The 26,084-nt window shown below is 43.2% G+C and overlaps 1 protein-coding gene across 3 annotated transcripts in view; it reads right to left on the minus strand.

The window, feature by feature from the left end:
- Nucleotides 1-26,084, minus strand: part of VPS53 (VPS53 subunit of GARP complex) — a 133,056-nt gene that overhangs the window by 85,827 nt on the left and 21,145 nt on the right. Inside the window, exons 1-4 of one of the 3 annotated variants that reach the window (XM_032849370.1) lie at nt 20,991-21,016; nt 11,218-11,304; nt 7,602-7,717; nt 5,785-5,904 (exon numbers count right to left, since the gene is read on the minus strand). In XM_032849370.1, coding sequence (XP_032705261.1) covers nt 5,785-5,904; nt 7,602-7,717; nt 11,218-11,220 — 239 coding nt within the window. In that variant the 5' untranslated portion in view covers nt 11,221-11,304; nt 20,991-21,016. Of the gene's footprint in view, nt 1-5,784; nt 5,905-7,601; nt 7,718-11,217; nt 11,305-13,504; nt 13,516-20,990; nt 21,017-26,084 lie in introns of those variants that run through there. The other 2 variants (XM_032849369.1, XM_032849368.1) reach the window with 2 other exon arrangements.

Here is a 26,084-nt window from a genome sequence, read left to right on the forward strand (position 1 = left end):
CTGCTGCCTTCTCTCCTGCCCCCCAACAAACAGCTATTTCTATCATTTCCAGATGGTTCTACCATCACTGTGCAAACATAAGAGAGGAGAATTCACCAGAAAAGATGCTAAAAATAAGAAATCTGGACTTTCCTCAAACTTTGAGTACCTCTTGAAAAACAATTGTAGTCAAGCACTAAAAACCAGAGATTTCTTGTGTTTAGTGTTACTTAATAACACATATTTATTCTGTATTAACCTACACAAATTTTTTGCTAATAGGAGTTACGAAATGAACTAAAAGAAAAGTTAAGTCCTCCTGTTGGCAGCAACGCTACATGATAATGAATGTCTGGAGCACTGAAATACATTGCCAGAATGTCAGATTGTCTCTTTTTAAGGAGAATGTCTTACAACAGTGATCATAAAGTTCTTTCAAATTTATAAAAACCACCTCTTTGAAAAATGTTAAAAAGCAGAGTCCTAAAAGACTGCATCCTCTTATTCATCCCTACATTGCTTTTTTAGGAATAGAATTTAGTTCTGCTATATTCCTGCCATCCAACAATGCCACCCAACACAACCGATTTTTTTTTTTTTTAAGATTTTTAAAATTTATTTGGCAGAGAGAGAGAGACAGTGAGAGAGGGAACACAAGCAGAGGGAGTCGGAGAGGGAGAAGCAGGCCTCCCACCAAGCAGGAAGCCTGATGCGGGGGTCGATCCTAGGATCCTGGGACCATAACCTGAGCCAAAGGCAGACGCTTAACAACTGAGACACCCATGCGCCCCAATGCAACCAACTGATAACAAATGCCTCCCCAGATCTCCTTGGCCTCATGGTTACTGTCTTGGTGAGGTTCTTATCTTTTCTGGTCTAGAACATAGTCTCAATCTCCAGTCTTTTATAGCTACAGTCCATAAGACTTCTACAAAACACAAATGAGGTCATGCCCTTCCCTGCTTAAGATACTTCCTGTCCACAAAATAAAGCATAGACTCTTTCACAAGGTGTACAAAATGCGACTCTACCTATCTATGCAGACTTTCACACTCTGCTGTCTTCCAAAGTACCACGATTTTCTCTATTTTTCCTCCTCTGTTCTTGTCTTGCTGGTAAGATCTTACCTATTCTTTTAAGATCAGATGAAAACTGAATTCTTCCGTGACCCTGCCCTCAGCCCCTGAAGGCTGAGTCCTTCAGTTCCTCTTCTGAGATCTGGCTATTGCTTGTACTGCATCTACCACTTCTGTTGTATCTATGCCACACTAGAATTTTCTACTAGTGTCTCTCTTCTGCACACAACAATGGTGAACTCCTTGAGGGCACATACTCTGTGTATGAGTATGTATTTCTTACTTTGTGCTTTCAATACCCTAGCATGGGCACTAGGACACAGAAAGTCCATAGTGTGTATCTATTAGGTAAATGAAGGAAAGAATAAGTGAATGGGAAAAAAAAGATCAACTCTGGACTGTCACAAGGGTAAGGGGAGGTGATAGTGCCTTCCCTTCTGTTCTCCTCCCCTATCCCCTGAGAACAAGTCTGCCTTCTCCATCTGAGTCTCCTTCTTTCCGGCAGCTCATAAGGCTCTGTTTGTCTGCTCTCTTTGCTACTTCATGCCCCCATGTGATATGGCGATTGGCCAGTTCTAAGTGTGAAGGAGTTAGGAAGGATGGGGGAAAGGGTGGTGATTTCCCTAGTATTCTGCCAAGCTCTGTTCTTATATTCCCTAATAGTCCTCTGGCATTTCCACACTAAGATGGCACACTGAGCACATGCTGCAACCTCCCCTTCCTGTCCCAGGTCCTTAGAAATAATAAAAAGGTTTTAATAAAAATCCAGAACCAGGCAAGAAAAGAAGAAGCATGCTAGAAACTCAGAACTGCCTGGTAGCACGGGCTTGAAGAAGGAAACCACTGCTGCAAACTATTTTTCAAAAACGGAAGACATGAGGAAAGTGGATCCCATGAGCGGGAGGAAAGACATGAGGATAGCGGATCCCATGAGTGGGAGAGGCCCTGAAGCAAATGCCAGCACACTATGTTGGCCTCTTGCAAGGGGAGTAATGAAGCCGGCCGGTGTCCAGGTGTGCATCCCTGCCTTGAACGCTCAGGTCATGGAATGGGTATGGGTCTGAGAACCTCCATAGTGGCCAGAGGGCTGCCAATATCCAGGCTGATCAGGGAGCCCCCAAGCCCAGCAGATCAGCCACTGGCATATCCACGTGGCACCTCCTCCAGGTCCAGACCCATCTCACCTAAGAAGAGCTATCTATGGCTCTTAGCTGAGCAACACGTTCCACCCCCCGCTTAGCAGGTGGCAATAGAAGAGCAACCCTGATCAGGATGACAGAGAATCTCAAAGCCAAAAATGAACTTTCAGTTAGAAATCACCAAACACTGGAGGAATGCCAATGCCAAGAAAGAGTCGCCATGCTCAACAAACCGAAAACCTTCTATCAGAGGACAAAGAAACAGAACAGGCAAATCAGAGCTTTAAAATACATATAATCTGGGGCGCCTGGGTGGCTCAGTTGGTTGCATGGCTGACTCCTGATTTTGGCTGGGGTCATGATCTCAGTCAAAGTTGTGGGATCATGCCCTGTGCTGGGCTTTGCACTGGGCATGGAGCCTGCTTCAGATTCTCTCTTGCCCTCTCCCTCTGTATCACCCCCTCGTCCTTCCTAAAGAAAGAAAGAAAGACAGACTTAGAAGTTCCAATATTCACATAATAGAAATTCCACAAAGAGAAAGCACAGAGAACAAAGCACAGAAACTACTCAAAGAAACAGAAGAAAGTGATTCCTCAGAACTTAAGAAACTCATGAGTCTTCAGACTGAAGATATGGTAAGTACAGAGCAACATGAAGGATAAGAGACTTATATCCTAGTAAAATTCCTGACCAGTCCCTCTCCCTAATCTCAAAGGCTTCCAGAACAAAATAAAAAAATCAAATGAAAATAGATTACCTTATTAAGGAGTTAAGAATAAGACAGACCAGATTTTTAACAGGCAACAAGAAATGCCAGACCAAAGATTCGTCCAGTCTATCATACAACAGCTAATGGGTAGAAGCAATCTGTGTGTCCACCCACAGATGAATGGATGAACAAAATGTAGTGTATATATACAATGAAATATTCAGCCTTAAAAAGGTATGAAATTCGGAGACATTCTACAACGTGGATAAACCCTGAAACATTGTACTAAGTAAAATAAGCCAGACACAAAAGAACAAATATTGTTTGATTCCATTTATATGAGGTACTTACACTAGGCAACTCAGAGAAATAAAATAGAACACAGGTTGCCAGAGATGGGAAAGGAGATAATGGGCGTTACTCTTTAATGGATAAGAGTTTCTGTTTGGGGTAATGAAAAAGTTTTAGAAATAGAAGTGGTGATGGTTATATAATACTGTGAATATAATTAACACCGTTGAGTTGCACACTTGAAAATTATTAACATGGTATGTTTTATGTATATATTAACATGATTTAAACAAAAGAAAAAAAAGAAATAAGAAACCTGAATAGACCAATTAATAACCATGGAAGAAATCACAGTGAGAGTCAAAGATCTACCTTTAAGAGAGTAACACACCCACATGGTTCTACAGGCAAGATCTACCAGCTCTGACAAAGTATCAATGTCCAGAATATATAGAAACAATAAGAAAGGAATAAATAACTCAACAGACAAAAAGGCAAGGGGTAACAGGCATTTCAGAGGAAACACAAAAGGCCAATTATCAAAAGAGAACTAGTGTCAGTAGTCACCAGGGAAAAGGAAATGAAAGGAACGCGATGCTATTTTTCATCCACCAGTTGAATAAAACAGGAAAACTGACAATACAAAGCTTTCTTGAAGGTACGGGGAGTGGCACTCACATACTCTGCAGATGGTACTATAAAATAGATAAGGCCTCTTGGGAAGGCAAATGTGCAGTGGTTATTAAAATTTTAATTGGACTTTACCCATGACATAATCTTTCCTAGGGAAATATTTATCGATGTGCAAAAAGGGATCACTTTTAAAGATTAGAAGCAAACAACCTAGTGATAGGAAAATTATTAAATAATCTGTGGTATGTGATACTACAGAATTCCAGGCATCAATTATAAAGAACGAGGTATGGGCGCCTGGGTTGCTCAGTTGGTTAAGCATCTGCCTTTGGCTCAGGTCATGATTCCAGGATCTTGGGATCGAGTCCCATGTCGAGTTCCCTGCTCAGTGGGGAGTCTGCTTCTCCCTCTGTCTCTCCCCTCTATTTGTGTTCTCTCTCACGTGCATGCGCTCGTTCTTTCTCTCGCAAAAATAAAATCTTTAAAAAATAAAATAAATTTAAAAGAATAAAAAGAACAAGGTAGGTTTGTATATCAGTGTGGAAAATCTCTAAAATACATCGTGAGGGTAAAACCAAAAAGTAAGTTTCAGAATGAAGCATATGGTGTGAAACCATTTATTAAAACCAAACAGCCCAAACCCACAAACTGAAACTACAGATTTCTGTAAATGCACAGATAAAAATCAAGAGGAATCCACATTCACTTGATAATAGTCACTATTGTCACTGCCTGTACAGGCAGCACTAGGATCTCAGGGAAAGCTAAAGGGGACTTCAGTTCCATCTGTATATTTATTTGGCTTTTTTTAAAATAAAGAAAATGCATACCTATATTACATAATTACTTACATGATTAAAAATATAGAAACTTAAGGAAAAAGAGGCCTGTGGCAATCAGGCCTGATTAAGAAGACAGAAATGAGAATGCTGGCTGCTGTCAAGGGCCCAGCCCCTTTGCCTCTTCTTTGTTCAAGAAAGGTTAGGATTCGTCAATTGTGACCATCTCTGCCTCCTCAGTATTCTCGCCACGGCTATTTCTAATAGAAAACACACTCAATTCACTCCTCTCTTATTCTCCTTTAGAATCTTCACCTTCCTTCTAAGTATCAGGTCTCCTTCCTACTGGCTCTGAATCTGGGACTGAAACTCCCCAGAGGTAGGAAGAAAAGAAGAGGCGAAGTCATCATTTTGTCACATCTGAAGTTCTAGTGGCAAATGAGACTTTCCAAAAATTGCCACAGCAGTACAGCCCGTCCCATGTGCTCTTTTTGTCAATGAGACTTTGCTGTTCCTCCGAGTGAGGGGCTGGGGGAGACTATGTTCCTTCCTCTAATCCTGGCTGCCTTGTGACTCCCTCCCACAGTGACTTCCAAGGCCTAGTTCTCTTGGGAGGCCCATTCTTGGGACCCAGCCACCTAACCGTGAGGAAGACCAAGCAGCCCATGGAAGACAACCCAGCCGAGCTCCCAGCGGACAACAAGCACCAACTGGCCAGTCACAAGAGTGATCCCTGGATCCCTCAGGCCCCCTCCTGACCGCCCCCAGCTGATGCTGCATGGAGCGGAAGTGAGAGACATTCCTGGGGAGGAAGGTTAAATTACACGAGTGAAATACCTGTCGTTGTGAGCCACTAAGTGTGGTGGTAGTTTGTTATAAGGAAAGAGACAACTGGAACAATTTTCCTCACAAATGTGGATGTCCACCTACATAATTCGCCAGCTGCCCCTCCAATGATGCCAGGCCAGCAACAGTCTAAGAGAGATTGCTTTAGAAGACACAGTAAGGAGTGGGAAAGGGGTGTAGACATCTATATCCCACCAAGTTACATGAGATGACATCTGAGGGTCCCTCTTACAAGAAGATGCTACAGTGAACATACTGAGCTAGGTGCTGAAGCACATCCCAGCGCCATCTTCCTCTAAAGCAGAAGACTGTCTTCTCCAGCAACATTTTACCTTTCGGAAAGCTGCCGGATCTGTGGAATTCCCATATACTTGTGGAAGTGCTCCAGAACATTCATCACACCCTGAAGAAGGTTAGCAACTTCTCCATATTGTCTTCGCCTGGTCATAGCTCTGCAACGGAATAAGAAGTTGGGAATCTAGAAACACACAAAGGACACAAGATACAGATATGGAACAACCTACTCTGAGCTCCAAAACAGACATCAACTTGATGTGGTAACCATTTACTGAGCACTAACTGTATACGGTCTTGCACATGGAGGTGGGGAAAAAAAAAAGAACTAATCAAACGCCTCAAAGTGGTATCACTTAGTAAGAGAGACACAGCCAGGTACATGAGTGGGATAAACTGAGTTCTCAACAGAAATACACATTATGTGCTATGGGAGGTACAAAAGAATGTGTGGGTGATGGATTCTCATTGGGTGGGGACACAGAATCTGGGAAGACTGTGGATTTGGGTTGGGTATTACGGGATTAGCAGACTTTTGAGAGAAAAGAGGGATAGGAATGTTACTATCTAAGGATTACAGCATATGGACAAACCAAACACATCTTCCCAAGATACAACAAAGGACATTTTTAGGCATTTATATGTTAACTCAAAGCTGTAGGGTGTAAAGCCAATGCTAAGCAACTCTCCCAGACATGTCTACTTTCCCTATGGTTAATAAAGCTTAAATAAAAGGATGCTAATAAAAGCACTGGGAAGGTCAAATTTGTAGATCTAAATTTTTTATTAGGGTTGGGGTTTTAAATTAAATGTTTAATATACAACCTCCCTTAAGAAACGTTTAAAAAAAAAAAAGGAGGCATTTAAAAAGACAGGATCGAGTTCAAACCAACTTGGTGTTATGGTGCTACTGCAGCCTGGTCGGATAGTCTGGTGGGAAAAGACATCTGGAGCATCTGGAGCAAGGGACAAGAAAACTGCTCTTCTAGTCTACCGCTGGCTGGCTCATATCTCTGATCACTACTCACAGGAGAATAGACTAGGGTTTGCTGGAGCTCATAACCTTCCTGGAGAGACCAGGAAGGAGTCTGACCCTGTCTACTTCCCAGCTTCAGACTCTGCATCTAAATTTCTGTGAAGATGTTCTTTCTCTGTCTGCACATGAGACACTACTGAAGCTGGGGCAGGGCAAATTCCCAGCCACATAAGAATCTTGCTGGTAAAAGAGGCCTTTGGATTGCCTCTTATGGTAAATAACCAGTGCCTCCTTTGAATACTACTTCTAATGTCCTCAGGCATCATTCCCTACAGCTCCTCTATAAACCAAACAGGATGCAACCGTCTTTGAAAAAGTGGGTTGAAAAAAAAAATGGGATGAATGATAAATCAAGACTTTCTTTTTCTCTCTCTCTCACTTTCTCTCTCTTTCTTGCTTCCTTTCTTTTTTAAATCCTTGTTTCTATACAGAACATCCAACAGCACTGCAACTGAGCCCAACACAAGTAGGAAAACTTGCCAAGGCAGGGGCTATAGGGACAGAGTATGGTCCTGAATGACCCTGCCGGCCTTAATGGTAGAGATCCACCACATTTAAACAAGCCGTATTCTTGGAATCATCCTCTACATGTTGTCTGGGTCCCTTCCACACTCACTTGCAACTCACTTCAAACTTTCAGGTGTTTGTGACGTTTTAAACACCAGAGGGCACAAAGCCAAATGGTGACTAAACACTTGAGACCAATTTGCAGGAACGGGGCAGGAGAGTGAGCCTTCCCTGGCTGAGTAAAATACCTATGATGCCATTTTCTTTACGTGGCACGTTCATTTCCTCAAAGAAAAAGTGGACGCTGCTTACTCGAGGGAATCCACGCCACCTGCTAACATGTGCAGATGGTTCAGCGTGGTGATCGACGTGGTCAGGTGGCGTTTGGCATGATCTAGCTGTTTAATATCACGGGTGATTTCTTTAACCTACGGAGTGAGAAACCACAGGAGAAAAAGGAAGAAGGTTTAGAAACATGGAAATCCATTTGCAAGCAGCTCCACAAGAAAATAAGGCAAATGATGCAAGGAAAAACAAAAAACAAAAAAACCTGAGGTCAGCCCCTGGAGAAAACACAGATATTCTCATCATTTAAAATCGAAATACCTTCCAATCAGTCCATTTAAATCTCATCTGGCATTTCTTCAGAAGACTTTTTATACAGAGGTACAAAATCCTCAATTGTAAGAACTAAATGAACTTTGTTTTTCACCCCAAAGGGAGCAATCCAAATGGCAATTTAGTATGGAGCTTACAGGGTCCAGGAGCCAAGTTTGGCACGTCTCCTCTGGAACAAGGTCAGGAAAGTATGCCTTCTGACAGGAGGGCTACCAGGTTCGATACAGAATGGATAGTATTAGGCAGCTAATTCTGTTGAAACGATCTTTATTCATGAAACCAAGGTTTACTCCCCGATCCCCAGCAAAGAAAAGACTTGATCTTAAATCTCAAGAAGACTAAAATAATGTAACATATGCCTAACATGTACTGTGAAGTCTTCAGGAGCAAGAAGGTAACTGGGGAAGTAAAATTCAGACACTGTTGACCCAGTAGATCCAAGAGAAATAAACTCTACCTGGAAAACAAGTATATTTCAGTCACTAGAAAAGCACATTCGGTAATAAAGTGGGAACAATTCTCCAACTTTACTAACATCTAGGCAGAATGTCCCACTAAACTGCCTGAGCTCATGTTGACCAAGAAACTTCCTGAAAAGCAATTTGGTTTCCCAGGTTCTTTGATACCTAGAAGGAAGGGGAGTGCCCTGGACACTAGACACAAATATTCTAGTCCCTGGAAAGACCCAGCTCTCATTAAAAGTGAAAAACGTGGGGAGTTAGGTTCACATGATCCGATTTTTCAGAGTTTGATCACCCTGGGTGAACCCATAAAGTAAAGATGATGACCCTTACAGCTTTGTTCCATACCCACAAACCTGCTAAGCTGACCTGGATCATGGCAGTAAAAGTCTCTCTCACAGGGACTTCCCCATCAAGCCCCCTCTCCCTGTTACTCTCAGGCCATCAAAGTATCTCTACCTCTGTTCCCTGGGGGTAGGAGCAGGGGTGTGGGAATAGGCTGAGAACTTCTTCACGGAATAACTGAGCTTAGGGAAAAACAAGATCAGGAGTGGTACAGTGAACCAGTATTGGAGTTTGGTCCTAGGATCTGATAACCCACTTCCAACACTGACTCATCACCCACTTTTCTACAGAAAAATCCCTGTACCTCTTCTTAGCTTCCTCAGAAGTCTCTATTGCATTAAGAATCACAGTCATCTGTGACTCTTCTCATTCCCAGATCATTATTCAGCCACTAAATCCTCAATATTCTTTCTGTACCTCATCACAAAAACTGTCCCTGTCTACTCATCCTTCAGGCCCTCCCTGGAGCTCTGCACCAGAAGTGACTGGTTTCTCCATTCCCAGTACCTTCTGTCTCTCCCCATCACATATCCTGTCTTTCCTAAACAAACGGAGCTCATGCAAAGGATGCTCAGGTCAAAGTCACAGGGATCATTATATCCGGAGTTAATGTGCCTGAACTGTAGCCAGGGGCAGCCAAAAAAGGACAAAACATGCTATGGTAGCTTTTGGAGTTAGGCAGCTCTAGGGTTGAATCTCAGCTCTTCCACTCACCAACTCTGTGTCCTAGAATAAGCTCCTTAGCCTCACTGAGTCTGTTTCCTCACCTGTAAGATGGGTAATCACAGGGGCACCTCGGTGTCTCATTCAGTTACGCATTTGCCTCGGGGGCCAGGGCCCTGGGATCCAGACCTAAGCCCAAGGCAGACGCTTAACCAACTAAGCCATCCAGGCGCCCCAATATATAAAATCTTTAAAAAAAAATGGGTAATCATAAAAATAATAATGATAATAAAACCTAGTTGATTAAGTTGTTGTGAAAGCTAAATTAAATTACTTGTATCAAAGGATATCTATGACAGTAGCTGGCACCCTGAAGGAGCTCAACGAACATCCATTCTCTCTCCAGTCCCTCCTCTTCCTCCCTCTAGCAAAGCACGAGCCAGGAGAGCAAACTGCTGGAAAATAAAACATCTACTAACTCTCGCTCTTCAGTGAACAGTGGATGGCGCTGAGGCAGTACATCCTTGGGGAAAGAACCACAAATCTGAATCCCTCTCAGATGACAGACAGCTGCCTCTCAAAGCCTACTGAATTCTGCGACAAAGCACAAATATTCATACTTTCCTTCTGATGAAAGGGTTCTGTTCCTCTGACCCCTCCTTTGGTAGTTAAGGCCCGTAACACTGCCTGCCTGGGAGGAGGAACAGAAGAGCTGACAGTAAGAACAGCAACAACCGATTCTCACTCAGGGGCTGTGGGTGTCACACGTGATCTCATTTAATCTCCACAATCCTGGAATGTACCCAGGACTATTACCTCCATTTTACAGTGATGAAACCAAGGCACAGACGGGTTCAATGACTTGCCACGGTTTGTAAGTAGAGGGGCTAGATCCCAACGCAGGTAGCCTGCCTTCAGAGGTTGTGCGCTGCACTACTCTGTCAAGCTGCCCGTCCCCCTCCCACTCCATATCCTTCCCTATCTTGCCAAACGGCCACTGAAAGAGAGCTGCAGGATACACAGAAAGGTGACAGCAGTCCTGTTCCTGTAGTAATAAATTAGAAGAGGATGTAGGGCAAGAAGACTGTAAGGATTCGGGAATTTCTGTAACCAAAAGAAGTGAGGGGGGGAAATGACATTAGCAATGACTTCAGTCACAAGCCTAGTACTATGCTCAGTGCCCTTCATACATTTAATTTTCCAACAGTCATTTAAGGCAGGTGTTATCGTATTTTGCAGCTGAAGAAACTGGAATTCAGACACAATTCAGAGATACGACACTACGTGGTCAGAATGCGAGTGCAGGAGCTAACATTTTATGGTGTCCCTTCACGGAGCAGGAGTGGGGGAGGCTGGATTCCCAATGAGCAGATAGGCCTCCTGTGTACATCACCAGGGAACACAAATTTGTCAAGGGAGAACTTAATCAAAACCATAAGCACTTATTGTGGCAGGAGACGCACCCCCCCCCCCAGATCCAGTAGCAGTTTTCATGCTACACCATGTTGCAAATCGTGTATCTCAACTGAGAAATATACAACATATAAAAATGCCAGCGAAAGGAACCTGAAATGACTAGAAAACTATTTTGGGGAGAGAAGAAGAAAACTTTTCCCATTTAAAAATAGGGCTGCAACTGCAGGGCAGCTGGGAGGGTGAGTCACCGTATGTCTAGCAGCTCCTCTTGAATCGATCTGGAAGGTATTCCCAGGCCTTGATTCAGAGATGTGGGTGCTGTGGCTGGCAGTGAGTGGGAGAAAAAGTCCAGTAATCAGAATGACTGGACAAGAACTGAACTTTCTCTTCGAGTGCAAGAAAGTTTGGAAGAAAACGAAACTCACCATTTGCTCTGATTTTTCTGCTTTGTCTTTGATATCTTTGATTTTGCCGAAGAGTTGCTGAATAGCTTTCTGAGCCTCTTCAAGTGCCTAGAGTAAGAGAAATGAATGACAAACATGAAGCAACACAAGATAGCACCAGTCATTAACCCATAATCATGTCTAGTTTCAGAAGAAAACTACCAAAAAGCTCCCTGGATTCACTATACTCGTGTAGACAATTTCACTGTGCCCAAGCGGTAGACAGACTCTAGCATTCGGATACAGGCAAATACACAGGATTCTTGCCAACCTGAATCATAAAGTTTTAATTTAAAAAACGATCTCCCTCCATCCATCTCAGGGATTACTACAGGTTTTTAAAAAAAATTTTATTTTATTTAGTTTTATTTTATTAATTTTTTATTTATTAAATTCTATTAATTAACACAGAGTGTATTATTAGTTTCAGATATAGAGATCAGTGATTCATCAGTTGCATATGACACCCAGGGCTCATTACATCACGTGCCCTCCTTAATGCCCATCATCCAGTTACCCCATCTCCCTACTCACCCTCCCCTCCAGCAGCCCTTAGTTTATTTCTTATAGTCAGAAGAGTCTTATGGTTTGTCTCCCTCTCTGATTTCGTCTTATTGCAGTGTTTCGTCCCTTAGGGATTATTACATTATTGATAACAACACATAAATAAGACATGCATATTTGTGCCTTTTTGTGCATCTGTTTGTACATGCACACGTCCATAATAACCATCAAACCTTATAGAGAGACACAGGTGGCTGTAAGTTGGGAGAAATTCTGAATCTTGCAAGTTCCAGCAGACTGTACTTCCAACAAAATCAACCATACCTGGGGATTCCAGAACTGTGGCAAACCTTACAGACGTTTCTAGTACCCTGTTTAGAAACCTATGACATGAAGTTAGAGACACTTAAAACTAACGGTGAGGAGCACCTGGGTGGCTGAGTGGGTTCATCAGTGCATCAAAGCCTCTGCCTTTGGCTCAGGTCATGATCCCAGGGTCTTGGGATTGAGCCCTGCAAAGGGCTCTCTGCTCAGCGGAGGGCCTACTTCCCCCTCTCTCCCTGCCTCCCTCTCTGCCTACTTGTGATCTCTGTCAAATAAATAAATAAAATCTTAAAAAAAAAAAAAAAACCACTAAAAAACAAACTAATGGTGAGCCAAAGGCTTCTTACTGGAAAACTGAGAAGAAAGATGCCACATATTAAAAGTACGCTAAGCCATGGTCACGTCTGTGAGTAGGGGAAGCAATGTTCGCGGAGTTGTCAGGGTGCTAAAGCCACACACGTGCAGAACATTTGTACTTGGAAAAGATGCGGCAGCCAGCACAACTCACATTGCATTTCATCAAACATATTTTATTTACGTTGGACTGAAGAGTGGCCTGTCCCAACCAGGCCTCACGAGCCCTCTCTGAATGTAACGATAAGGCCAGTGTAAGCCTAGAACCGTGTGCGGCCCTCTCAGCCTGCATAGGGAAGCAGCCAGGCTCCCTGACAGCGCCACCCCACAGAGCCGAATCGAAGGGAGGACAGAAGCCTGGACAGAATGATTTGGACTCCTGTGTCCAGCTATACCCAATGAAAAAGCTACCTCTAGACCACAAACTCACACATCTTCTCTTTGCACTTAAAAAAAATCCCCCCAAAACAAACGCGGGGTGGCTTCTTCTGCAAATTCCTTCCTGGCTGGAGGCAGGGTTTATGCCTTCCTTTCCTTTGTAGGTTTCCCAGGCTGTCCACTTCTGATACTAGGACTCCTTGTTGCTTCTGGAGTTCCTCGCCCCGTGTGTGGCTCAATCCCAAACAGGAGATGCACACGCTGAGCTGTCGCACATGACTGTGTTACGGCTTCTAACATGCATATCCAGAGGGTCCTCTGAGAAGCCGTTCCTTTAGCCCACTGTGGCTGAGCCTGACGGGACATTATTCTGGCAGCGGCTTATACCCCCACCTGGGGCAGGCCAGGCTGGCTCGTGTTCTCTCTGCTGGATCACTTCACTTGTAATTACAAAGGTTTGTGAGCAAAGGAGTTTTACACTCGTGATTTCTGCCACCTGGACATAAGATCTTAATCACCAGAAGGTCTGGTCTTCAAACAAGAGTTGGCATTGCTCCTGGAGCCCCAAATTCCTAACTTGGGAAATGTTACCTACAAAGTAGGAAATGATCGAAAGACGAGACGGAATGGAAATGGGTCACACTGAGCAGCTTCTCTCAATCCCATTCTGTCCCAAGAGGGTGCCTCACTTGGTCATCTTTCCTCCCAGTTTCCTGCCATCCTGCCCTTCTCATTCTAGGACTCAGCACCCCCGAAACGGCTGCGGTGGTGTGAGAAAATCCTGTGTTTTCCAGCCAGCAAGCAGCAGTGTGAGGCCCACCTCTGCCCTCTCACTCTGTGTGCAACTTCTCTGGGCATCTGTTTCCTCATCTGCAAAGTGGTGATAAGGGCACTTACTTCCACGGTTCTGGGGAAGACTCAATGACGTAACAGGTATAAAAAAACGCACAAATATTAGGTTTATTTCCAGGGCTCAGGACAACCCAAGCAAATGCATGCTGCACCTCTGCACAGACACAAAGAGACACGCACATATAATGTCCCCTTGACCATGCCTTTCCTTCTCATTATGACCACGGGGCTGCCCACTATCTGATGCTTCCTACCCTAAGCCCCTCCCTGAGTGAATCCTTGTCTACTCATTCCATCTCCCCATCCCAAGAATTCTCTTCCTCATTTCTAAAATTCACCTCCTCAAAACCAGCATATAAGCAAGTCTTTTGAGCGCTGCTTACTACCATTATCACCCAACTTCAGACTTCCTAAGATTATGACAAACCAAGTCCTACCAATATTAAAATGATAAAAAGGAATAAAAAATATCGAATCTCCATTTACAACCAAAGGAGGGAAGTTTCAAAATAAAATGTTCAACACAGCTACCAACAGTGTGCAAATCTCTGCTGTATCCCATGGCCTAGTTCAAATGCCACTTCTTCCCCTTCCCTCCCAGTGCCCTCGCCTGTAAAGATGCATGCAGCACACAGTGGAATCAATTCATTCATCATCTGGGTGTCTCTGATCCTTTATGCATACTTAACATTTTTAATAATTTTGGGGGGGAATGTGTCTTTTGGTTGGACCATGACATTCCTAACAGGGATGGATGTATCTCATTCATTGTGACTTACTGGCACTGAAGGCAGTGCCTAGAATACTACAGTAGGCTCTCAATACATTTATTAAGTTGAATTTTAAAATCCATCACGGTACACACACACACACACACACACACACACACTCCATCTTTGCTCTCAGGAAAGTCAAGTAACAAATACATTAACCACAGTAGTTCTGGCTGTGCCAGCATTTCAACTGCAGACATTCTTTCAAGCAATATAATTCAGTTTTGCAATCCTCCCATACTGAAAAAAATACAGGCTAATTAACCTAGGCAACGAGACAGGAAAATGTTTTACCTTGCTATGCTATCAAATTTTATAAAACTGTAGTTAGAGTAGTAAATTACTCACTCATATATGTGTGTGTGTGTGTGTGTGTGTGTGTGTATACACATATATACACACACACATAATTATGTATTTTTCATATATATACTTTATATATATGTATATAAAATTTCATCCACCCCAGACCTTCCATATATTCCTCTCCTCTCCATTTATGAAAGACATTTTTCTATGATCATCTTTGAATAAACTATATTTTTAGATTATCTCAGATATCTGTAAACACTAGATCATAATTTTTCCTTCAGAAATAATTGCTAAATCATTGTGTTTTGGCCATGCTGCTCAGGAACTAGAACAAATTTTAATATCCACTTTATTCAATCAACAAACACAATACTAGAGATGCAGGGATAAAAAATGTAATTCCTGCTCTCAGGGAGTTTATATTCTCATAAGGCAAATAGGATAATAAATAGTAAAAACATTGAGATATGATAAAGATATGTACAGAATGTTGTGGGAGCCCAGAGAGCCCATCGCCAGCACTGGCTTTTGTTTGTTTGTTCATTCATTTGGTAGGAGAGAAAGAGAAGGAAGGGAGGCCACATATTCACCGTGAAGGCCACAACTTCACAAACTACAATTTAAGCCAGAATGTTTTAAAATAATAGCAGTAAGAGTAGGGAGTACTTTAAAAATGCTATTTTAATTAATAACTTAAATTAATACATTAGTAAATTAATAATTTTAAAATGCTATTAAAACTGCTATTTTTCAAATCTATACTCTTGCCACAAATTCTCACTTTTCAGCCACAGAGACCTTCACCGTCTTGTGACTGAAGACAACCTCTATCTGAACTGATACTCTGTCAGCATTTCATTAATTCATTCCTTCTATCATTCAACAAATATTTATTTAAGATTTTATTTATTTATTTGACAGAGAGAGAGCACACACGGGAAGCAGCAAAGAGAAAGGGAGAAGCAGGCTTCCCGCTAAGCAGGGAGCCCAATGCAGGACTCGATCCCAGGACTCCGGAACCAAGACCTGAGCCGAAGGCAGACACTTAACTAACTGACTGAGCCCCCCAGGCGCCCCATCAACAAATACTTACTGAGCATCTTCCATGTACCAGGTATTCCTCTAAGCACTGAAAACCCAATAGCAGATGAGACAGACATGGTCCTTCTCCCTGTCCTTAAGGAACTTACTCCGAGAAGTGGCATGTGGGGGAAGATATTGGAAAAAAAACAACTAACTGAAGAAAGAAAGGAGAAAATTTCAGAGAGAGACAGGTGTGTTGGGGGAACTAAGGAGGGCAGTGGGAGTGAGGGAGATGGTGGTCACAGAAGAAAGAACATATGAATTGGGACCTGCGGGATGAGGAAGAGTCTGGATTTTCAGATCTGGAGTAAGAAAATTCCAAGTAGAGAGAACAGCAAATAAAAGATCTTGATGTAGAAGAAGACCTCGGTGTTTGGAAGGACCAAAAGTAAGGCAGCAGACGGCAGGGTCATCAAGTGGGAAGTGCCAATAAATTGGAGAAGCAGGCAGGTGCTGGAGCCTGGGGGACCTCAAAGGCCTGGTAAAATCACGGGATTTTGTTCGAAGTGCAATGAGAAGCCACTGAAGGGTTTTAAAGGAGGGACTGGCAAATGGTTTACATGCATAAAAGACCACCCTGGCTGCTGTGTGGCAGGAGCTGTAAGAGGCAGGCATGAAAGAAGAGACTGCTGGGAAGGGCTGGTCTAGGTGAGAAACAGGGCAGGTCTAGAGCAGACTGCCAGCGGTGCTAGGAAGTAACCGAGTGACTGGGATTTCTGGGAAGATCTCACCTGTGGGACTCACTGATGACTGAATGTGGCTAATGAGGGAAAGGAAAGAATCAAGGATTACTCTTTGGACTCAGAGCTCAGCACCGAGTCTGCCTGTCCCTCTCCCCTTGCTCCTACCGCTTGTGCACGCACGCGCGCTCTCTCAAATAAATAAATATTCTTTAAAAATTTATCTACACTAGGATTGAGAATTACCACTGATTTTGACTATAGGGACGTTGCTGACGACCTTGACAAGAGCAGCTGCAGTGGAGTCAAGGGGATGGAAGTGGACTGTGATGATGTGATGAATGGAGGCGAGTATAGAGCAGGGGCCGCCACACAAAATATTTACTATCTGGCCCTTAGCAGGAAAAGGCTGCTGACCCCTGGTGTAGATTATTTTTTCAACACGTGTTTGCTACTAGAGGTGAGAAAAATGGGGCAACAGATGGGAGTGAAGGGAGAACATTTTGAAGACGAGCAATGCTTGCAACCTGCCAAGTGTGGGAATGATTCAACAGAAGAGGAGAAGCTGCTTTGGGAGGCTGGGAGGGCAGATGGTAATGGGACAATAAGAGAAGAGACAAACTTTTTTACAAAGTTCTGAGATTATTTAGTGTAGAAATGTTAGCTCTTGGGGCGTCTGGGTGGCTCAGGCAGTTGGGTGTCCAACTCTCGGTTTTGGCTCAGGTCATGATCTCACAGTCGTGGGATTAAGGCCCTGAGTCGGGCTCGGCGTAGAGCTGAGTGTGGAGCCTGCTTGGCCTTGTCTCCTTCTGCCCCTCCCCCACCACTATTCACGTCTGTGCACGTCCACGCACACTCTCTCTCAAAAAAAATGTATTAGCTCTCAAATAAGGCTGTAAATGTCCTTTAGAGTGTAAACCAAGGACACGACTGGCATTCTTATATCCCCTACAGGTTCAGCCAATGACCCATTCTGGCTGCCAGAAGGACAGGCCCAGTTTCTGACTACTGTCTCAGGATAATTATTAACAGCTTCTTCTGGAAAGTGACTCTGGGGACTGAGCATATATACGGTCACATCACCTACAGCATCTAACCAAAGCCAGAGCACAGCTGGAACTTGCCAAGCACTTGCCAAGTCATTAAAACTGTCATGGGGCACTTCCCAGAGGAGCAGCCATGCTGAGACCACTGCTCTGAATGTGGGGTGCTGACACCCCTGCCTTTCCCTAACTAGCAGTGGTTCAAAAACGCTGTACCACGCTTTCTGTAACTGTTCTCTACCTGGCAAATATGGAGTCTCATGCCCCTGATGCTGCAAGGGCTCAATAAATTCTAAACCCTCTGGAGTCTTCTAAAAAATGTCAGGTCATGGTATAAAAAAGCACTACCTGAAAGGCAACTGCCCACCAGCAAGGACTGGCTTTTTGAGGCACAGCTTGCACAGAATTCTGTGATATTACTGATCATGTCATGCACAGTGATGCTCTCGTGGCATTAGAAGAACCATCTTCTAGCCAAATATCTTAAGACACATGACATTCAGCTGAGAAAGGCTAAAAGGACCAAGTTCAATACTGGGGTGTAAGGTCTGAAGAAGCGTGCACGATCCCTTCTCAGACAGTTTCCTGTCGAAGCTCCTTTCGATCTGGCATCCTACCAGAACTGTCTTTGCTGAAGGTACCACGTTTTTCTTCCAGCAAACAAGTAAGATCGCCACAATCCTCCATTTCACAGTCTTAGAGAAAGATAAACTGTTTGCCAGATTTATTTTTCAGACTGGAATACTTCTCGTTATAACAATGTACGAAGTTGAGGAAACTTAATACAACTCCTTTTCCAGAAGTCAACAGGGTTCTTCTGAAGCTCATTCCATTAAGTGCGTCCATTCTCAACACACACCCTGATGTTTGCTATCTAATCTCTAATAATCAATGACATGGGAAGAGGAGTGTTTTGTCATTCAGAAGGATCATTAAGGACTTATAAAAGGTTTAGATTTTATTTTCAAGCAACGCTAAAATACTTTTACTACCTGGCTAATCAGAAAATGTGTTGAAAGATAGATTCTTGAGCTGTCCCTAGAAACTCTTTAAAAGAAAATGTGGCTACTTTCCCATTCCAGGCTGTATGTGGATTAAAAACAGAAGTAATCACCCAAAAATGTCTGCTTTCAATCTCCCCTTACTGGAATTTCTAAACCGAGCACAGGAGCGTGGCTGCCGCCCGAATTCGAGGGTGTTACTAAAAGGCAGTTACTACAGTGGTCCTCGTTAGAAACTCTAATTCTACCGCTGGGAGAGACAAAGCCTCCCACTGAGCTGGCTTAGAAGGTGGAGCAGAACCAATTAGGCTATCTCTGTATTTTTGTGCATCATTAACCGTAACCGTTATTCTTCATTTTCCTTGCCTCCCAAAGTAGACCCCAAACAGACCATACCAAAGCCATGTTAGGTCATGTGCACAGAAGACAAGCAGCATGGAACCTGGCGCTGCAGACTCTACTGCTTTTTGCTTTCATCTTTAAAAAAATTTTTTTTTTCCAGAACTGTCATTTGCCACCTGTGTAGACAGAGGAGATCTGAGCCAATGGAAATGTCTTGAGAAATTAATATCCCCTTTGGCTCTTAGAGGCATGTAATTTTGTAGTTTGCTCTATCAGAGAACTGTATCGCTTTTATCCTGTGAGTCCACACAGCCTCTAAGAGATCTGAAACCAAGATCCCATTTGTCACCACTGCAGGAAGGAGGAAAAGGTTAATCATTTTCAGAAAAAGTGGTATGGCTTCATGTTCCTTGAAAAAATACAGTGCTAATACTCAGGGTTCCTGGGAAGAAAGTTATTTTTTCCCACTATTCTGCTATCATTTCTGTGGCCCAACTTTACATGTGTCTGCCAGTTCCTTTCCTATTGTTTGGAAAAGCAGTGCATCATATTAGTAAAGAGCAGGGTTTCTGAACAAGTAGACTGAGATTTGAGTGTTGGCCTTGCCACTTACTGTGTGATCTCTACCAAGCTGCTTTACTTCTAGGAGGCACAAGCTCACCATTTCTAGAACAGAAGCTCCGCCCACAAAGACAATTTGTCAGGAAGGGAAACAGGGCTTATTTGTGAACACCTTTGGAACTGTCTACCCAGTTCCTTCCTTCTGGGAATCTTCCTCTCATCGTGTTCTTATGGAGTCTGCTGTCTCAGAAGCAGGCCTGGTCCATGCTGAGCCCAACAGTTTTCTTGTGATTTTCCAGAATAAATTGGCAAAGAGTGTTCACCTCTCTCTGGTGGGAGCCCCAACATGAGAAGCTAAGTTAGAGAGCAGTAAGGTTTCCCCATAAGGGAAGGAGGCTGGTCTCCACATAGGGATGATGAAGCCAACACATGCAGAGAGACAGACAAAGAGAAAAATTCTGAGCATTATTCCAATCCCGGCTTCAATTGTTTGATAAGCTCATCTGAGACAATACTCTTCCATGGTCTGACTCCAACTTCTTCAAAACAAGACACGAGTACCTTTCAAATAGTCCCCCTTTTGACCTAAGCCCGCTTGAACTGGGATTTTGTCTTCTGTACCCGAGAGAGTCCTGACAGAGGACTCAGTTCATAAGAGGGACTCACTAAATGGCCATTATTAATATTATTCCCAGATCTCCCAGATGGGAGTACAATATTTCAAATGTGACTATCCCTTCAATGGCCAAAGGCTGTCGACCCATCCTTTAGCGTTTGTAAGTAAGCTGGTTAAGGTCAACACCTGCAGGCATGTGCAGAAGAATGGCTCATGGATCAGGGAAACTACCTTTGAACTATGCTGAAAATGAGACATTCTCCAGGAAAAAAAGAAAAAAGTCTCAATCTTTTGTTCCCTTCTTCAATAAAAAGTAAGCCTATTATATGTATTATGTTAGACACTGAGGAGAGAAGATCACTAGATGGGGACCCATCTTTAAAGAGCTCATAAGGAATACACGTAAGAAATGGAAATAACTGTAAAATAATGACACAAAGAAGGCACATGTAAATAATGCTAGAATCATTTGGAAAGCAAGGGACATCTACCGGAGGTAGACAGCTAGGGATAAGTAGCCTTTATTTATGGAATGTCCCTTGTTTTGATACTGTCTGCCACCCCTGGCATTGCCAAGAGGTGTTGCTATGGAAACAGGAGAGGTGCTTGAAGAAGCTGCAGCGATAATCACAAAGCAGCCCATTCCCCACAAGGGCGTCCAATAGTAGCGGAGACTACAGGAATCTCACAGCTATGGATGGCTGCATGTGCAATTTCCCCGTATCCTAGAACACACCGGGGACCTTCTAGGTCTGCCAGAAATCATCAAATGCCAGATGGGCACCCATGATATGAGACTCGCTGGTGTCAACCCTAACTCCTCCACTGGCTGTTCAGAACCCTTAAGTATAAAGCAGTTTTATTCAAAGCACAGATTTCTTGCCAAGTTTGTGAACCAAATGAATGTAGAGGGCAAAAGGAGTAATTCTCACCTTATTTGTTAAAATGCTCCGTTCCGCCTAAGTCACTTTTATTTATGATTTCTGCAAACCACATCCACTGAAAACATGAACCAGAGAGTTCATTTTTGTTGTTTTTAGGAGACAAGCCAGAAGTGAGAATCTAAGACGAGACTGGGACACAAATGCAGCAGTGCCCAAACAAGACTAAACACTGACCTTTTCCAGTTCCACTTCTATCTGTTATCGCCCGTAACTGAAAACAACTCAGCCCTGACAGAGCTGGGAGCGGCGAATGCATCCGAGCACACGTTGCCCTGCAGAACTGCAACCTAGGGCACCAGCACACGGAAAGCAACAACCCCGACTGGCAGCGAGAAGGAAGTGTTTTAACAAACGTCTCGGCCAAACAAAAGGTACAGAAATTCAGTTTTTAGGAGATGGGGCACGTTTCAAGGAACCATTTGTCCAAGTTTAACGAAGGACTGCTTCCCACAAACAGCTCAGACTTCCCAGTTGCCAAGTTAAATTTGAAGCCTCCATATTTTACTGCTACTCTTTATTTTAGTCACTTAGAAACTCTCACCTAGATCATGAGTTTTTATTCAGAAGAAAATCACCTTTTGTGCTGACATCGGCTCCAGCTGATTTTTGGAGATACCTTCTGTACCAAATGCCCTTTAGGCTATGGACCAGACCCCTACCCCCCACCTTGGGGTTTCATCTCAATGATCTTCTCTTCCTATTTCATTGAACTCTCTCCAATACCTCAGGTGCACAAAGACCACACAGCTCTCTCTGTGTATCCCTGAGCTCTTCTTTCAGCCTGGTTTCCTGATCATGCTGAGATAGACCCAGAGGGTTAATCAGGCCACAGTCACTTTCACTGCTAGGATTCCTTTGGGAACCCCTTAACTTTTCAGGCTCTGAAGTAGACAAACGTGGCTCCCAAATCTTCTAAAGTTTGTCACTCTTTCAAAAGAGAATTTGGGATGGGCAAGTACACAGCATCCTAGGAATCACAAAATCTGGATTTCTGATTCACTAAGTGTGATTTGGGCCAAGTCACAGAACCTATCTGAGCCTGTTTCTTCACCTGAAAAATGGGGGAGAATAACACCGATATGGCTAATTCACACCTTCGTCAAGACCAATATGTGCAACAATATGTTGTAGAGGGTAAGATAAACATATTTATGTTGTAGTAAAACATTAGTGTTATAGATCCAGACAAATGTCTCCAAACTTACCTTCTTTCAAAGCAACTCAAACATGTCTTCACTTATAGTGAACCAATCAAGAAAGACCTACTAGTCTTATGACAGTTCCGTCTTAATTCTAGAGAAGAGGGTAACTACAGGCCTGACAAATGTACTGGAACCTGGGGCTCCTGGGTGGCTCAGCTGGTTAAGCGTCTGCCTTTGTTGGGTCCCCCAATAATGGGTCTGTGATTAAAGGAGCGAGGCTGATACAAAGCAAAGGTCAAGCACAGCTTTATTTCGTGCCAAGCATTGAGAATCAAACCGACCGCTCGGGGATGGCCTCTTACAGAGAGGAGGACCCCTCCCTGCCTTACAGACTAACTTTTATAGAGCAAAGGCCATGTGGTTGGGCCTGGCCACACACAGGTGGCCAATGAGATTGTAACACACAGAGGAAGCTGCACAGTCATGCTAGGTCACACAAGGGTGGCCAATTGAATTACAATTCACCCCATAGGAGCTATTTGAACTAGCCTATCACCTTAGTCAGAATTGGCACCCAAAAGGCGCCCAAAAGGCGGGGCCCACACTCCTTGGTAGCTAGGGAGACAGTATGCTGCTTTACTGATTGGATGTCTCCACCTGACCTGACCCACCCTTGTATTTGGGCTTTGTTACCTGGGACTGGTTTCCTGGGCTTGGCTTTTAAGTAAGTTCCCCTGCAGGGCAGGGCCAATTTAAGTTTTACTGCATAAACAACAAAATGGCTGTTCAACCAGGGTGGGGCCGCTCTGGCTGAGTAGGCCCTTACACCTTCAGCTCAGGTCCTGGGATTGAGGGCTACATTGGGCTTTCCTGCTCAATGGGGAAAGCTCAATGCCTGTTCTCTCTCTCCACCTCCCCCCCAAATAAATAAGTAAAATCCTTTAAAAAATTGTACTGGAACCTGACCATCAGATGCTAATCTAGTCATCAGAAACCTCCAAAGATCAGAATCTCCAAGCATTCAATGAAAAAAAGAGTGCAGCACTTGGCCTACTATAGATGGTATTACCATATGAATAACAGTTGGCTATCTGTCCCTACTGCACTGATGAGACTGAGAACAATAACACTTCAGAAGTATGACAAGGAAACAAAGGTGAGTAATTGGGTCTGAGATGGGGTAAAGACCCCTTAGAGTTCACCTCTTCTTCTGCTTTATAAAAGGCAGTATTTGGATCATCATATTTACTGGTCAGTAAGTAGAACTCCAGAAGAAACTGTCACCCTTCTGGTTGGAGGCCATTAGGACAGGAGCACTAATATGGTCTGCCTAACATCCATATTCTAGGTATCACACGCGATGCCTAGAGATGAACAGCATCTATCTGGGGTTTACAATATAACATGGAAACAAAGAGCCAGAAATCGTGGCATGTGATCCAATACTGTATGAAGGATGGTAAGTTTCTCACATGTTTTACAGCTTTAATCTAGATGACTGTAGAGCACCAGACCAAAGCAGACTTAAAAAAAAAAAAAAAAAAGCATTATCTCTAGTTTTGCAAAATTAATCTCCTTCTAGAGGAGACCTGAGTCCAAATTACAGGAAAGGAAATTTTATAGCTATATTACAGACTCACAGGGATTTAAAAATGGAAAGGATGAGAGGGCAACCACAGCACTGAACTCCGGGTGTTCTAAATTCTGCATTTCCATGGACAAAAAAAGGAAGAGGAAAAAGGAGGTGAAGTTCTTACACGAAGACAGAGTTTCAAATTTCCATCCATTGTTTAAACATATCTGAATGACTTATTGTGTCAAGGACCTGGAACCCAGAAAGCTTTGCCCTGTAAGCAATTTTTCTAATGTGCAGCCTCAAACTAAGGATGGAATTTTCCTTCCAAAATCACTAGCTACTAGCAGTCAGAAGCAAGAGTGACCTGGGTAATAGCCAGAGCAGTTACAGAAGTGATGAATGGCATTTTCCTCTTTAGATGCAGAGACTCTGGTTTAAACTTGTGACTGCCTTTAACATGGAAACAAGCAGATGGCAAAAGTTACACTTGACCTTCTTGCTTGGCTCCAGAAGGGTGTCAATTTATATGGAGATGGCTCAGAAGAAGAATAAACTTCAGTGTTCCTTCTTGGCACAACTATTTTCCTAAAACCGTTTTCGGTAGTCATGTTGCACACAAGTGGGACTTCGTGTGTTTCTAAGGTCAGGGAGGAAAGAATCCAACTGCTGGACTTGCTAGCTAAAAGAAATAATCTGGGTAGTTTTCCTGGTTGGAAGGGGCAGCATCACTGTTGGTAGGTACTCAACACAAAAACTTTTATGACTCTATGGCTAATCTGAAACACACAATCTCTTTGGAGTAAATGAAGATAAAATAGGAACGTATGCTTGTCTAGTAGAAAAATAAATCTATTAAAGTTCAGAACAATGGGGGAAACACATGTCCAAAGAAATTAAATACTGAAATGATTAAAAATTACTGTATGATCCAGTGATTCAATGCCTAGGTATACACTAAAAGGAACTGAGAAGGGGGGACTCAAAGAGATACTTGTATGTCAATATTCGCTGCCATTTTTCATGACACCCAAAAGGTGGAAACAACTTGAGTGCCCAAGAACAGACGAACAGATACACAAAATGTGGTAGATGGATGCAGTGGAATATACTCAGTCATAAAAAAGGAATGAAGCTTTTGAATATGAATGCAAATCCCAGATTAAAATGCCAGAACTCAGCAATAAATTAAAGAGACAATATATAGTGACATAGCAGGTAGGGTTAAATATTACAAAACCAAACCAAGGGGTACCTGGGTGGCTTAGTCACTGGGCACCTGCCTTCGGCTCAGGTCATGATCCCAGAGCCTTGGGGTCGAGCCCCATACTGGGAGTCTGCTTTTCCCTCGCCTTCTGCTCCTCCCCCCACTCATGCTCTCTCTTTCACTCTCTCAAACACGTAAGATCTTAAAAAAAAAAAGCAAAACAAAAAGCTAAGCTAACTGATGAGATGGAAAAACCATACGATCACCAGTAGAAGCTGAAAAGTCATATGATAAATGTCTATATCCGTTTTCTGGCAAACATGCTTCGTGAACCAATGTCACAGGTCTAATTCCTTAACAGATACAGAATCCAGAAAACAAGTAAACATCACAATTTGTGTCTCTTTGCTTAGTTTGTTGGCATTAGTGCCCAGCACACAGAAGGCACGCATTCAGTATTTACCAAGTGAGTGAATGAACAAATATATTAATCAGAGTCACTATCATAAAATTAAGAACAAACTCTCTGCGGGGGGCACCTGGAGGGCTCAGTCTGTTAAGCCTCTGCCTTCAGCTCAGGTCAGCATCCAAGCTCCTGGGATGAAAGCCCGTATTGGGCTCCCTACTGAGCGCTCCCCCTGCTTGTGTGCTCCCCTTCTTGTGCTCGCTTGCTGTCTCTTTCTCGCTGTCAAATAAATAAATAAACCCTTAAGAAAAAAAAAAAAAAAAGAACAAATTGCCTGAGATCCCTACTTATTTAACACTGAAATATTACTCAGAAAGAGCATTTCTAAAACTTTTTATCTCAGAGTCCCTTCATATCCCTGGAAATTACTGAGGGCCACAAAGAGATTTTGTTTTTGTGGATTGTATCTACTGATATATATACCATATTGGAAATTAATGCTGAGAAATTTAAAAACCATTTATCTATTAATCTATTTAAAAATAACAATAAGCTCATTACATGTTAACATAAATAACATATTTTTATGAAAAATAACTATCGGACACCTGGGTGACTCAGTCGTTAAGTGTCTGCCTTCGGCTCGGGTCATGATCCCAGCATCCTGGGATCGAGCCCTGCATCGGGCTCCCTGCTCACTGGGGAGTCTGCTTCTCCCTCTCCCTTTGCTGCTCCCCCCTCTCCCTCCGCTGCT

This window comes from Lontra canadensis, unplaced genomic scaffold (assembly GCF_010015895.1).
Source record: "Lontra canadensis isolate GAN:19392208 unplaced genomic scaffold, GSC_riverotter_1.0 scaffold225, whole genome shotgun sequence".
In the NCBI taxonomy this organism is placed as follows: domain Eukaryota; kingdom Metazoa; phylum Chordata; class Mammalia; order Carnivora; family Mustelidae; genus Lontra; species Lontra canadensis.